Genomic DNA, 15,439 nt, shown 5'->3' on the forward strand with positions numbered 1-15,439 from the left:
TGGTCTTGTTTTGCATGATTCATCAATGTACACTGGCGGCCAAGTTTGGAATAATGTACAGATTGTGCTCTTATGGAAAGAAATTGGTACTTTTATTCACCAAAGTGGCATTCAACTGATCACAATATATAGTCAGGACATCAATAACATGAAAAATGAATATTACAATTTGAAAAAAAAAATCTGAACTTCATGAACTACTTCAAAGAGGTCTAATCAAAACATCCTTCACGTGCAGCAATGACAGTTTTGCAGAACCTTGGCATTCTAGCTGTCAGTTTGTCCGGATACTCCGGTGACATTTCACCCAATGCTTCCTGTAACTCTTGCCATAGATGTGGCTGTCTTGCCGGGCACTTCTCACGCACCTTACAGTCTAGCTGATCCCACAAAAGCTCAATGGGGTTAAGATCCATAACGCTCTTATCCAATTATCTGTTGTCCAATGTCTGTGTTTCTTTGCCCACTCTAACCTTTTCTTTTTGTTTTTCTGTTTCAAAAGTGGCTTTTTCTTTGCAATTCTTCCCATAAGGCCTGCACCCCTGAGTTTTCTCTTTACTGTTGTACATGAAACTGGTGTTGAGTGGGTAGAATTCAATGAAGCTGTCATCTGAGGACATGTGAGGTGTCTATTTCTCAAACTAGAGACTCTGATGTACTTATCCTCTTGTTTAGTTGTACATCTGGCCTTCCACAGCTCTTTCTGTCCATGTTAGAACCAGTTGTCCTTTGTCTTTGAAGACTGTAGTGTACACCTTTGTATGAAATCTTCAGTTTTTTGGCAGTTTCAAGCATTGTATAGCCTTCATTCCTCAAAACAATGATTGACTGACGAGTTTCTAGAGAAAGCTGTTTCTTTTTTGTCATTTTTGACCTAATATTGACCTTAAGACATGCCAGTCTATTGCATACTGTGGCAACTCAAAAACAAACACAAAGACAATGTTTAGCTTCATTTAACGAACCAAATAGCTTTCAACTGTGTTTGATATAATGGCAAGTGATTTTCTAGTACCAAATTAGCAATTTAGCATGATTACTCAAGGATAAGGTGTCAGAGTGATGTCTGCTGAAAATGGGGCCTGTCTAGATTTGATCAAAAATGACTTTTTTCAAATAGTGGTGGTGCTGTTTTTTATATCAGTAATGTCCTGACTATACTTTGTGATCAGTTGCCACTTTGGTGAATTAAAGTACCATTTCCTTCCGAAACAGCAAAATCTGTACATTATTCCAAACTTTTGTCCACCAGTGTACGTTATTCGAAAAAAACAAAAATTGTCCTTTTTTAATCAAAATTAGGGCTGCCAATCGATAAATCTGTTTAATTTAATTAATTCCATCACATGCAGATTTATTACCTGAATTAATCACAATTAATCACATATATCAATACTTGCTGAGAAAGGCCCCCAAATAAAGATTTTTCAATATAAATAATTCAATAAAATTCTAAAACTGACTACACGGACAAAAAACCAACTAGTTAGTTAGTTGTTTGAACAACTAGTAAGTTGTTGGAAGACTAGCCGATTTCTCGACCACCGTAGCACATCCCTAATTTTTAAGATGCTCAAGTTAAAAGTAGTTGAAACTTTTAAAACTGCATTCTGTGCTTCATCCAGCTGTCAAGAACGCAACCGACTACCATTCTGCGGCTGCGCTGCTTGTGAGGTTTGTTGAGGCAAACTGACTGTCCCCTGGTGACATGGCTCGTAAAAACACAAAGTTACACGTACTTCATGTTTGAATTGCTCCGATAGTAGAAAAATAGGTACTTTCATTATGGTATTTACGTTCGGGTTAGGAGGCATGATTAATTGATGTTTTTAATGCATTATTTTTTTAAATAATTAAATCGCACTAAATTACAGCGTTAAATTACCAGCCGTAATCAAAATATAATAACTTGCTCTGCCACTGAAGTGACTTTTCTTGTCAACTGATGTCATCTAGGCCATGCAAGCTGTAATGTTAACCTCTAGCCAACTAGCTATTCAGGCATTGTTTTAGAGAACTCGCATTCTGGTACTGAACGACCACTTTCACGATTCAATACATTCCGGATGGATAAAATCAAGTACCACCCATTTTTTCATCATTGAATATACTGTTTAACTCAGAAATGTGTCACATTATGGAAGCAAAATGGACTTCGAATGCCATTTCATGTCGACTTTATCTTCCATTCAAATCATTGGGTTTGCAGTTCAGCATGCTCTTAGCATTGTTAAAGGTGTACTCAGTAACTTTTGTCTTTGTGTCATCTTGGACTTACACTGACACCTAGCAGCTTGGATGTAGCATCATTTAAAATCAAAGGTTTTCAGTTTCAAATGCCATTGTAGCAATTTAGAATTCACAGTCAGCCATGATTACTTTAATCAATGAGTGAAAGTGTCAAATAACAGAATGGTTAGTGAGATTAAGTGAGTAGTATTCGGCTGGTCATTGATCCTAACATGGCAGCCCCCATGCGCGGACCCTCTCCATGTAGAATAAAACAGCATTTATAAGGTTACTGATATGACTGGAGTCTTCATTTTAATGTGAGTGGTCATGATTTCCTATATATATTGCAAAATTACAATTAATGTCTTTAGGAGTTAAAGTTTTTTTAATGGGAAGAAATTACTGAGTGCACCTTTAATGAAAAAATAAAAAAATAAAAATAGGGCTGTCGATTTAACATGTTAATTTATTGTGATTAATTACTGAAAAATAAAACGTTCAAAAAATTTATGCAATTAATAAAGTCTCCGACCCGTATGTAAATTCTGTAAAAAGGAAAGCTGCTACCATCTGAGCAATTCAAGATTGATGTACCACCTTGATGTTTTTACAAATCTTTGGCAGTAGGGGATGTGACTCCAGCTGTACAGGCAATATGCCTTGTCAAACCAACGAAAGCAGGCAGCTCAGTCTTCCACAGATGACGTGCTCTTACGCTCAAAAACTGCTGGACCAAGCACAACAGAATCCAGGGGTTTCAATATGTCTCAAACTACATTTAACACAGCTTCCTAAAAACACAAATGCTCCAAAAGTGTCTGATGCACGAGTAAATAGACCAACAATTAAAAATAGTGTAGACGAAAGTTGGCCAATGATAGGGATAAGTTCAATGATGGAAATAAAACAAACAATATTTTGACTTCTAAAGCCACTTTATGTATCTGGCCCATCTGGCACCAACAATCAAGCAATGGTCCAAATCACTGACATCACATTTTTTCTCCATTTTGTTGGTTGATGTGAACATTAACTGAAGCTGCTGACCCGTATCTGCATGTGTAACACATCAATGGAAAGGAGGCGAGAACCGGCGTGACAATATAAATAATATTTAATGAGAAACTGAACCAAAATGACGAACACACACAGGTGTCGGCAGCTGTCCGTAACTCTCTCTCTCTCTCTGATACTCTGGCGTGCCTTTTAAGTCTCCCTCTGCCATCACTATAATGAGAGACAGGTGTTAGAGATAATTATGAGCCAGGTGACGAGCCTTACCACTCTCCCTCTCCCGCAGACCGACACATGACCACGCCCCCCCATGCCACAGCATGATTTTATGCACTGTACTGCTGCCACACGATTAGCTGATTAGATAATCGCATGGATGATTGTTGGTGCCAGACGGGCTGGTCTGAGTATTTCTGTAACTGCTGATCTCCTGGGATTTTCACACACAACAGTCTCTAGAATTTACTCAGAATGGTGACAAAAACAAAAAACATCCACTGAGGGGCAGTTCTGTGGACGGAAACACCTTGTTGATGAGAGAGGTCAACAGAGAATGGCCAGACTGGTTCAAACTGACAAAGTCTACGGTAACTCAGATAACTGCTCTTTACAATTGTGGTGAGAAGAATAGCATCTCAGAATGCTATTCTGAGATGCGGGTTGGCGCTGTTTTGGCGGCACGAGGGGGATCCTACACAATATTGTCAGGTGGCAGGTGGTTTTAATGTGGCTGATCGGTGTGTATTGTATTTATAATGATTTTAATTATTATGTACCATTTAATCTTTATCTGGGGTCTTTCTAATTGAATCTTGGTATATGTGAATAATTGCAATTAATTTGATTAATTAATCAGCACATCATTTAATTAATTAGATGACTCATTTTAATAAATTGACAGCCCTAAAAAAAATTGTAAATCCCTGATTCAGTACCGAATGAATTCTGAACATACAGTTGTGCTCAAAAGTTTGCATACCCTGGCAGAAATTGTGAAATTTTGGCATTGATTTTGAAAATATGACTGATCATGCAAAAAAACTGTCTTTTATTTAAGGATAGTGATCATATGAAGTCATTTATTATCACATTGTTTGACTCCTTTTTAAATCATAATGATAACAGAAATCACCCAAATGGCCCTGATCAAAAGTTTACATACCCTTGAATGTTTGGCCTTGTTACAAACACACAAGGTGACACACACAGGTTTAAATGGCAATTAAAGGTTAATTTACCTGTGGCTTTTTAAATTGCAATTAGTGTCTGTGTATAAATAGTCAATGAGGTTGTTAGCTCTCACGTGGATGCACTGAGCAGGCAGAACTGTCAAAAGACCTGTGTAACAAGGTAATGGAACTTTATAAAGATGGAAAAGGATATAAAAAGATATCCAAAGCCTTGAAAATGCCAGTCAGTACTGTTCTATTAAGAAGTGGAAAATTCGGGGATCTCTTGATACCAAGCCAAGGTCAGGTAGACCAAGAAAGATTTCAGCCACAACTGCCAGAAGAATTGTTCGGGATACAAAGAAGAACCCACAGGAGAAATACAGGCTGCTCTGGAAAAAGACAGCGTGGTTGTTTCAAGGAGCACAATACGACGATACTTAAACAAAAATTAGCTGCATGGTCGAGATGCCAGAAAGAAGCCTTTACTGCGGCAATGCCACAAAAAGCCTGGTTACAATATGCCCGACAACACCTTGACACGCCTCACAGCTTCTGGCACACTGTAATTTGGAGTGACGAGACCAAAATAGAGCTTTATGGTCACAACCATAAGCGCTATGTTTGGAGAGGGGTCAACAAGGCCTATAGTGAAAAGAATACCATCCCCACTGAGAAGCATGGTGGTGGCTCACTGATGTTTTGGGGGTGTGTGAGCTCTAAAGGCACGGGGAATCTTGTGATAATTGATGGCAAGATGAATGCAGCATGTTATCAGAAAATACTGGCAGACTATTTGCATTCTTCTGCACGAAAGCTGCGCATGGGATGCTCTTGGACTTTCCAGCATGACAATGACCCTAAGCACAAGGTCAAGTTGACCCTCCAGTGGTTACAGCAGAAAAAGGTGAAGGTTCTGGAGTGGCCATCACAGTCTCCTGACCTTAATATCATAAAGCCACTCTGGGGAGATCTCAAATGTGCGGTTCATGCAAGATGACCAAAGACTTTGCATGACCTGGAGGCATTTTGCCAAGACGAATGGGCAGCTATACCACCTGCAAGAATTTGGGGCCTCATAGACAACTATTACAAAAGACTGCACGCTGTCATTGATGCTAAATGGAGCAATACACAGTATTAAGAACTAAGGGTATGCAGACTTTTGAACAGGGGTCATTTAATCTTTTTCTTTGTTGCCATGTTTTGTTTTATGATTGTGCCATTCTGTTATAACCTACAGTTGAATATGAATCCCATAAGAAATAAAAGAAATGTGTTTTGCCTGCTCACTCATGTTTTCTTTAAAAATGGTACATATATTACCAATTCTCCAAGGGTATGCAAATTTCTTTGAGCACAACTGTATGTCTAAATCGTGACTCATTTGTAAATTTGTTCTTACAGAAATCGTCACATTTATTCTTTGAGCTCATAGTACGTAATTAAACAAACAAGATCAGTTTGAATGTTTTAACCCAAAGTCTGTTTGATAAAATAGGACAGTTTGAATGCTGTACTGAGTCTCTGTGTGCTTGGATGAAGTGTAAACAAGGTACACTACATCTGTGTTCCTACTCATCTCTTATACACACAGACCTCTCCGCTCACATAATCTCTGCTACAGCTGGGACACTTGGACCCCATCCAAAACCAATCCAAAACCTTGTCCTTGTCTACAACTCTCTTAGATCTATGACCGATGGAAGAGAGGGAGACATGTTATTTTAAAAGAGAAGCTTTCTTCAGGGTTATTGATATATTTACTGAAATCCAACCAGGTCAGAGAGACATCATGGTTAAGGTATTAGGGGTAATGAAAGATTGGGCAATACTCCTTCATGAGCAGCACAAACCTCAGTATTTTTCATTACTGTTGAGAAACTTTCCCACAATTTTCCTTTAAATTTAAGGATTAACTCAATGAAAAATGAAAGATCTGCCATTATTTACTCACCCTCACATTGTTCCAGACCTGTATGACTTTCTTTCTTCTTAGAAACACAAAAATATATTTTTTTAATAGTGTATGGGGACAGGAGCTTTCAAGTTTGAAATGGATGCAAAAGCACCAAGTGTAATAAAAGTAGTCCAACTTGTGCACTATATTCCAAGTCTTCTGAAGCAATATGATAGCTTAGTGTTACGAACAGACTGAAATTAAGTCATTGTTTCCTTGAAAATCTTGATTTTGTTCTAGCTATTCTTGGCACCTTCATGAGAGTTCACAAAAGTAGCAATGTCCTCCTAGCAGGATCTTTTCAATGAATTAATTGATCTGGTTCACAAAACAAGTCTGAAAGATTTGTTCACTGACCTAATGATCCCATCGACGCGGTTCTTGAATTAAGAGGGAATAATGACTTTTTCGGTCCTTTTTACACAAAGCTATCAACTGGCTTCAGAAGACTTATAGCACACAAGTCATATGGACCACTATTAGGATACTTTTAGGATGCTTTTACATCCTTTATCAGGCTTTAAAGCTTCGGTCCCCCTACATTATAATGTCATGGAAAAGAGCGTACAGTACATTTTTCACAATTTCTCCGCTTGCATTTCATGGAAGAAAGTCACACGGTTTCGGATCGACACGAGGGTGAGTACAGATTTTTGTGATGACACATTTTTGGTGAATTATTCCTTTAAAGGCAACACTTCGCCTATGGCGTCACCTCATAAAATAGGATAAACTGTTTAATACTGATGTACTAATTGTGTTTGTTTACAAAAAGAGGAAATGAACATGGGGGAACAGCTGTGAACGTTAAGATACATTCTGTGTACCACGTCATAATGGCCAATAAAACTCAAAATAACTTACAAAAAGAAAATGTACCAAATAAAACGAGCATGGGACAGCAAAGAAAAACACTTCTCTTAGCTAAGCTAACTTGAATGACGCATTAAATGTGATAGTGAGAAATCACACATAAAACAGACTCGTTGTGGCTTACGTCGCTGGAGAGCCTGAATCACATAGAGTGACAGAACAATCCAGGAAGTTAATCCTAGTATGAGATCGACGCCCCCTGAGTCTTTGCGGGTCAACCAGCCTAATAATCTGCCCGAATACCAATTTCAGCTGGTGGGCTATGTTATTGTCCTATAGCCATTTGTTAAGAGAAAAGTCTGTATCTCAGAGGGGTGAAAATGTAAAAATGAACAGCCAAGGGCCCTATTCAGCTGCAAATGAGGACAAGGGAAAAAAGCCAGTCCTTAAAGAGTGAAAAAGAGTAAGATGAAAGAGAGAGGAGGAGGAGAGGAGGAGGACAGGAGCAGCAGACAAGTTAATAGAGACCAAGATCACTGAGATTTTACACGTCTCCTGAGTGAGAGAATGAAGTGAGCTTCAAGACACTTGGTTTCATTTCATTCCGTCCACTTAAAGGAACGGGTCACCCATAAAAGTTAATTCTGACATTATCTACTCACCTTGTGTCGCTCCAAACCTGTGTGACTTTCTTCTGTAGGACACACTCTTTTCAATATAATGAATGAGAATGAAGTCTTCTGAAACCATACTAAAGCTTTGCATGGGGAAGAGACTGAAATTTGACTTCAGAAGACTTGGAATATAGTGCATGAGTTTTATGGACCTTTTGGTATTTCCATGGTTTTGCTGTTTGTTTTAGTTGAATGTTATGGTGCTTTTTTGGAAATTCCTGAGCTTGACAGCCCCAGTCCTCATTGAGTCCCCTTTCAAGATTCGTTAACACTTTCCAATAAGGTTCCCTTTGTTAACATTAGTTAATGCATTAGGTATCATGAACTAACAAAGTTCAGGCTTTTCCAGCATTTATTATTCTTTGTTAATGTTAGTTAATAAAAATACAATTGTTCATAGTTAGTTCATGTTAGTACATATTGCATTATGCTAACATCTGCTTTTCATTTTAAAAATGTATTACTATATGTTGAAATTAACATTAACCAAGATTAATAAATGCTGTAAAAGTATTGTGCATTGTATTTCATGTTAACTAATGTAATTTACTAATATTAACAAATAGAACATCACTGTAAAGTGTTACCGAAGTTTTCTCAGGGTTAATCCATCTGACCTAAATAAAATGTGCCTTTCATAAAATTATCAAAATATCATTTAGTTTTTTCAAACTTTACAAACAGTCTTGAGGGTCTACAATCTATAAGTCTAAATGATATCAAAGAGACAAACCAAGCTGAGAGTCAGCGAAGCCAAACACAGCGGACAACATGGTCAAATTGTTTTATTGGTGAAACTTTTCAACAAAGATGAAAATCTAAATTCTGTTCAGTCATTTCTGTGCTTGGTCTGAAGATCATCAGATAATTTTTTTAGGAGGAGTATCTTGACCACCGTAATAGCCAGAGATTTAATGTAAGGAGGACCTTGCAATTGACATAGGCGAGTAATCAGAAGAAGCTAGAATTTTATTTTTAGACCAAACCTTCCAAGATTTATATGCAACAGTAAAGAAAATTTTTGAACTGGTGATGGTGCTATGGAGTGTGGCCTAGAGACTCCAAGCTTGGTCAAAGAGCTAATCGTATCAACCCCAATCAGTGTGCCAACTATCATTTCCTATGTACGGTTCATAGTGCTGCCTTAAACTCCCATTGGGGAGGAAGAAGCAGAATACCTGAAAGCCAAAATGACTGGGGACAAGCCATGCAACTTTTCAGTAAGCACAATACAAAGACCCCCAGTACAATAGAAATTCAAATGTTAGACTTGCCTAGGTGGGAAGTGAACCCTGATCCTTTAGAACTGCAGTCCACAGCTTTACACACTGTGTTGACATATCAATGACAAAGAGACATCCCGAGGTTAGTCAACACACAAAAGTGTTGGTCAGTTATCTTTTAAACTATAGGTGGCGCTGACTCCAAACTGCTTAGGTATCATCAGAACATGATACTGATGATGCATTCCAATTTTCTTTTAAATCCAACAAAGCATTTAAAAGATTCATCACTTTTTAATAAAATTCAATATGGCGGAGAGGCAAAATGTGGTATCGCCGAAATCCTCATGATCCACGGAATCCATAAACACCAACCTCATGATTTTAGGAAATATGGTTCAAAAGTTACAAGTGAAAATAACACTTTTTAGCATACTTGACCCATAGGTGGCACTGTCATCAAACTTTGCACAAACCTTCAGATCATGGTCCTTATAAAGTGTCCCAAGTTTCATTTTCATAGGACAAAGCATAGCCAAAATACAGCCAAACTTCCTGTTTTGCATCAACCTCGTTATCTTCGTGTTGGCATAATTTCCGAACTGTAGCACCGATAAAAATGCTGTTTTGTCAGTTCTGAGTGGCTTGGTCTGGAAATTATTTTGAGCCATTGTTTGAGCAAATCGGACAAAGTTTGAAGGACATTAAAAGCTTAAACTGAAAAATCATAATCCAAGATGGCGACCACTGTAATAGGCAGAGTTTTAATGCATGAGGTCCATTTGAATCATAATGGGGAGAGTGATCAGATGCAAAAAAATAATTTTGTTTCTAGAGACCCTAAATTTTATCTGGGGGATATTCATACCTATCATACCGACCCCTATCAGTGTGCCAGATTTCTGCAGTTTCCTATTAACGGTTCATAGGGCTGCCATGGACTACCATTGGGGAGGAGGAAGAAGAAAAAAACTAACAAATACAATAGGTGCCACAGCACCTTTCTTGCTTAGCCCCTAATAACAAAACTAACAGATACAATAGGGGCTACAGTACCTTCGGTGCGTGGCCCTTATTCTGCACTACTCATACAAACATTTATTTTTTCAAGAATTTCAGCTTTTAATAAGACTTTCATTGTTTTTACTGTCTCCGGACGGTTACACCACATAATACTTTGTTCTAAGAAATTGAAAATATGTTCATCATAGAAGAGCTATATTCAAATAATTGTTTTGTGTGAAATGCATTTTCAATGTATTTTTTAATAACTTAATAGATCCTGACAGAAAATGAGTGGCGTGTCATTGACTGTTAAACAGAATTGTAATTTTTGGGTGAAACTTTCCTTTAATAGTGCACATATAAAACTCAATCGCAACAACCACATTTCATCCCGCAGGTGGCAAAACAAGGGAAACCCTTAACAACTCACAATAATATGCAGACTATACAGTTACCCTGTCTGTTTGCAGTGCTCTTGTTTTGCCATAGAAATATATTTAAACTAGGGCTGCACAATTAATCGAAATAAAATCGAAATTGCGAAATGATCTTGTGCGATTATTAAACCGCAAATGGCTGAAATTTTATTAAATATTATTAATACATAGTCTGCTTGCACTGCTCGCTTCAACGTTTACGTGCCCTGCTCTGTCCTGGCTGTATTGTGTTAGTGCATTATTACAGTGTTTTCCAGAGAGGTTCTGTGCTACACAACTCCATCTCGTGCTCAGAGAATCAGATGGACTCCAAGTTCGGTTATGTTTGCTTACGTTGTATTTAAAGCGCTCCAGATTCACTTTAAATTCACTTTTGCGTAAATCGAAATATGTTTGGCTGATACAAGTTAATATAAAAATACAAATAATACACTCCATGGCCCCGTTTGGATATGTGCTGGGTATTTGTGGAAAGAGGAGGAAAAGATTTTAAAATGAGGACTGTGTTGCACAGCTGTTGTGAATTCAGCTGCACACAGAAACTTTTACTGCTGTTGTCCGCCAAAATAAAAGCACAATGGTTTAGAGCTCTTTGGTTTAACTGGACTGCATAGCAATACCCTGTGCAAGTTAAGATTTTATTAGAGAAATATATTACTATTGAAAAATAATAATCAATAATCAATCAAATATTATACTATTATAATAATATAATAATCAAGTTGACTGGGTTCCAAAAAATAATGATGATTAATAGTGGGTGACCCTATCACAATTTTAATACAAAGACTGTATTTTTTCTCTCTGTCTCTCTATGTTTCACTGATTTATTTATTTATTTGATGGCTGAAGTGAAAAAGGTCTAAGTTTAGTTATTTTTCAGAGGACTCAATTGTGTCGCAGTTCAAATCGCAAAATTACTTTTTGTCCAAATCGTGCAGCCCTACTTTAAACTAAAGTTATAATCCTTAATTTCACAGTAGATTTTAGTATTTTATATTTATATGCATAATCTTTTAAAAACGTATATACAATAGAGATTTATAGACAGGCCTACCCCATTGCAACCTAAAACGTATGGTTATTGATCATAGTTCTAACTATAAAGTTGATTTATATGATTTTTGTGCCCCTAGTGTCACAAAATAGAATAGCAAAAATAATGACAAACTGTTTTCAGACAGGTTTCTCTAAACACACTGTTTGGGATGCTCAAACAAACAGAGCAATATTTTTATAGCACCACAGAGCCACAGCGTTTACATTTGGGGGGGGGGGGGAATCAGCCTACGAATGGCTTGGCTGTCTCTGCAGATAAAACTGGGATAGTATTTTAACATAAAAAAAAGAAACTTCACCTTTAAGTTTGGAGTGTCATCTTTTCATATAAAGCTTTAGGGTTACAAATAACAGATGTATTAAACACAGATTTGTGGGGCCATTACTTCACAGTAAACATTTAATCTGTGAAACTCAATAACCTCTCCTTGATTAACTACAAAATAAGGGCACCTGTCCTGACATCACGAAATGTGAAAATAGTCAAGGTTCTCTAGGGACCCAAAGAATTAATATCTTCCCTAGAGCTACTAAACCATAATGATATCAATTGCTGAATTCAGGTCAAGCAGCCCACAGTTATCCTCTAGAACATGTGGATAGACCACGGGGCCACCGTGCTGAGCATTTCCCCTTGCCGTATAAATTTAGTAATGTTTACAGAATGTATACTGTGCAACCAGTATGCAAATTTACAGTATGTGCAGAAATGTTACCAAAATGTGTAGTTTCCAACATGCAATACTATATATCCCAACTTCAGTTTTCATTTCTAATGTGACGAATGAACTAAAAATATAACAGACAGCAATTTTGTTACATCCTTTTCACGAGTCTTTTTCAAGAGTTTTTACATAAAGACGTTTTTACACAAATTTGTATGAAAAATGCGAAATAACCATAGCCTATTTATTTCCGAGATGACAACAGGATGTCACGCTAAATTAAATAGGAATATACTGAGGTCCAGGGGCGGAGCTAGGGGGTTGCCGTGGCCAGCATGGACCGAAGCCTGGCCACCCCATTGGCCACCCCACTCCTAAACCCCAATCCCTGGCTCCGCCCCTGCTTAGGTCATGTGACAACAACATACATACTATTTTAAACCTTTATTGCACAATGCATATTGTTTAATGTACTATTTAAAAATAGTAGGCAGTATTCAGTGTTTACTGTGCACTCTGCAGTAAGCAGTACACTCACATATCATTCTAAACATAACAGTTTCTAATGGTGTCACTGTACTTTATGACGTCGCTTTACGTCATAGGGCAACTGTTCTTGATGACGTAGTACACCGCGAGCATGAAAACCGAGCCGGCCGGTCATTACGTCATTCAGTACAGTGACATGGCAAAGGGGGTCAGTGACATCTCCAAAGCTGAGAACACACTGATTTTTTTATCTTCTACTTTGTCTAATTTTTGCTACTTTGTTGCAAAGCATTTCAGAAGCAAAAATAGAAAGTTTTACTGATACTTTTTATGTGAATACACTTGCGCTACAGTTCAAATAAACAAAGATTATTCGTTACCGTGCGAAAATCAATTGTTTGAAACTTTCCCGAAAACTTTTCGCGAACAAAACAGAAACAAAAAACAAAGAGAAACTTTCCGGCTGCGATTTGACAAAAAGAAGAAAAAAAAAAGAAGAAGAAAAAAAACACCTGGTAAATATTTTCCTGTCGCGTGTCAAAACATCGCGAACTCTTCAAGACACCGTTGTGTCAACAACATTTGTACTTTGCGTAAAGTAAATTCGCGTTCATTATCGCTGTTTATTTTACATGTCTCCGCTGTCATCTCCAGTTGCACACTTTATATTTTCGCACAGTATCACAGCAGCTTTACGTGGCTTGCGCGAAAGCTTGCATCCATAAAAGCAGAGTAAATAAATCTCTCTCAGTGCTCACCAGCTTTGCAGGGATCTTTATAGTCGATCACTTCTGAGGAAGCGCTGGTCTCCACATAATAGCCGGGATCAATCGCGTCCAAATCGAGCGCCGAGAGCACGGCGAAGCTGGAGAGCAGGAACGCACACCTCGCTGCGAGGTCCATGATTGGGATAGTGTAGCAGGAATAGAGGTTCAGACGGAGAGAGATGATCGGTGAGGAAAAATGGGAGGTTTTAGGGGAAATGAGATTCCTCTCGAGGGCGGGTTTAAGCTCTTCATCCCCACACACACGCACTGTGTTCCAGTACACAGCAGTGAAGTGATTTGTGCCGCTGGGCTCTGTGCCAGTTCCATAGGTTGCAAACTTTGCAAAAGAGAAGTGTTGGTGCTTCTCACACCGGTTTGTAACATACTTCTGTGCATACTGAGTGTGTTCTCTGTGTTTGCTCTGTTCTCTATACTGTGCATGTTTTTTCTGTAATATGTCTGTATGTTCTCTGTGTATACAGTAATGGTTACCAATTCATTTTAGGGATGATTTTATTAATTACATATAAGGCATTACATAGGTTGGCGCCAGATTATTTAGCAGAACTTTTAAGACCTTTTTAAACAGTTAGACCTCTTAGATCTTCTTGTTGTAAACTGTTGGCTGTTCCAATATCGAGATACAAAACTAAGGGTGATAGCGTGTTTGTAGTGAAGGCCCCACGATTATGGAACAGCCTACCCTGTGATGTTAGATCTGTGTCTTTTTTTTAAGTCTCCTTACAAAACTCATCTGTATAATCTTGATTTTACTACTTTGTAAATTTTTGTTTTTACCTTGTGTTTTAATGTGTGTTTTGATTTTGTATTTTGTGAAGCACTTTGTGCTAAATTGCTAAAAGGTGCTATATAAATAAATAAAATAATTTGAAAATAATAATTGACAGCATTTGTGGCATAATGTTGATTACTATATATATATATATATATATATATATATATATATATATATATATATATATATATATATATATATATATATACATACATACATATATATATATATACACACACACACATATATACATACATACATACAAATACATTCATATACACACATATACACATGTATGAATATATATACATACATACACACACATACACATACATAGTGCAAATCTAAATACAAATCGGTAATGTACAGTGCAACGGAATGTAATGGCAGAAGAAGTAGGATGTGTTGGATAATATAAAAGGACTAAGCTCTGTATTGCACATTAATTATTGCTCAAAGGGGCAGTTTTAACTGTTCATGAGATGGATAGCCTGAGGGAAAAAACTGTTCCTGTGCCTGACGGTTCTGGTGCTCAGAGCTCTGAAGCGTCAGCCAGAAGGCAACAGTTCAAAAAAGTAGTGAGTGGGGTCCAGAGTGATTTTTCCAGCCTTTTTCCTCACTCTGGAAGTGTATAGTTCTTGAAGGGTGGGCAGGGGGCAACCAATAATCCTCTCAGCAGTCCGAACTGTCCTTTGTAGTCTTCTGATGTCTGATTTCTTAGCTGAACCAAACCAGAGAGTTACTGAAGTGCAGAGGACAGACTCAATGACTGCTGAGTAGAACTGTATCAGCAGCACCTGTGGCTGAGAGATGTAAACATTATATGAGTTAACAACATTTTAGTGTGATGAAATCACTTACTGGCCTTATCTGTGTAAAGTTATAGTCAATACCCGGATTACAGGGTTTCGTTGTCATGGCAATGAAGTTGCAATATTGGATATAAATTTACACAGATATGGTTAGTTAGTATTTTATCACACTAAAATCATGTTACACTTAAAACTTTTACGTCTTGTGGTCATACTTTTGAAACGGTGTGTATTTGAATGTTTATGGACTGGCCCTATTCACTTCCATTGTAAGTGCCTTACTGTAACTGCATGCAATTATTTTGCTTTATATATATATATATA

At 37.6% G+C, this 15,439-nt stretch overlaps 1 protein-coding gene across 1 annotated transcript in view; it reads right to left on the reverse strand.

Annotated features, from left to right (window-relative positions):
* LOC127415112 (bone morphogenetic protein 1-like) overlaps positions 1-13,698 on the reverse strand; it is a 126,549-nt gene extending 112,851 nt beyond the window's left edge. The window contains exon 1 of the mRNA XM_051653673.1: positions 13,499-13,698. Coding sequence (XP_051509633.1) covers positions 13,499-13,643 — 145 coding nt within the window. The 5' untranslated portion in view covers positions 13,644-13,698. The remainder of the gene's footprint in view (positions 1-13,498) is intronic.
* Between the last annotated feature and the right edge of the window lie 1,741 nt (positions 13,699-15,439).

This window comes from Myxocyprinus asiaticus, chromosome 24 (genome assembly GCF_019703515.2).
Source record: "Myxocyprinus asiaticus isolate MX2 ecotype Aquarium Trade chromosome 24, UBuf_Myxa_2, whole genome shotgun sequence".
In the NCBI taxonomy this organism is placed as follows: domain Eukaryota; kingdom Metazoa; phylum Chordata; class Actinopteri; order Cypriniformes; family Catostomidae; genus Myxocyprinus; species Myxocyprinus asiaticus.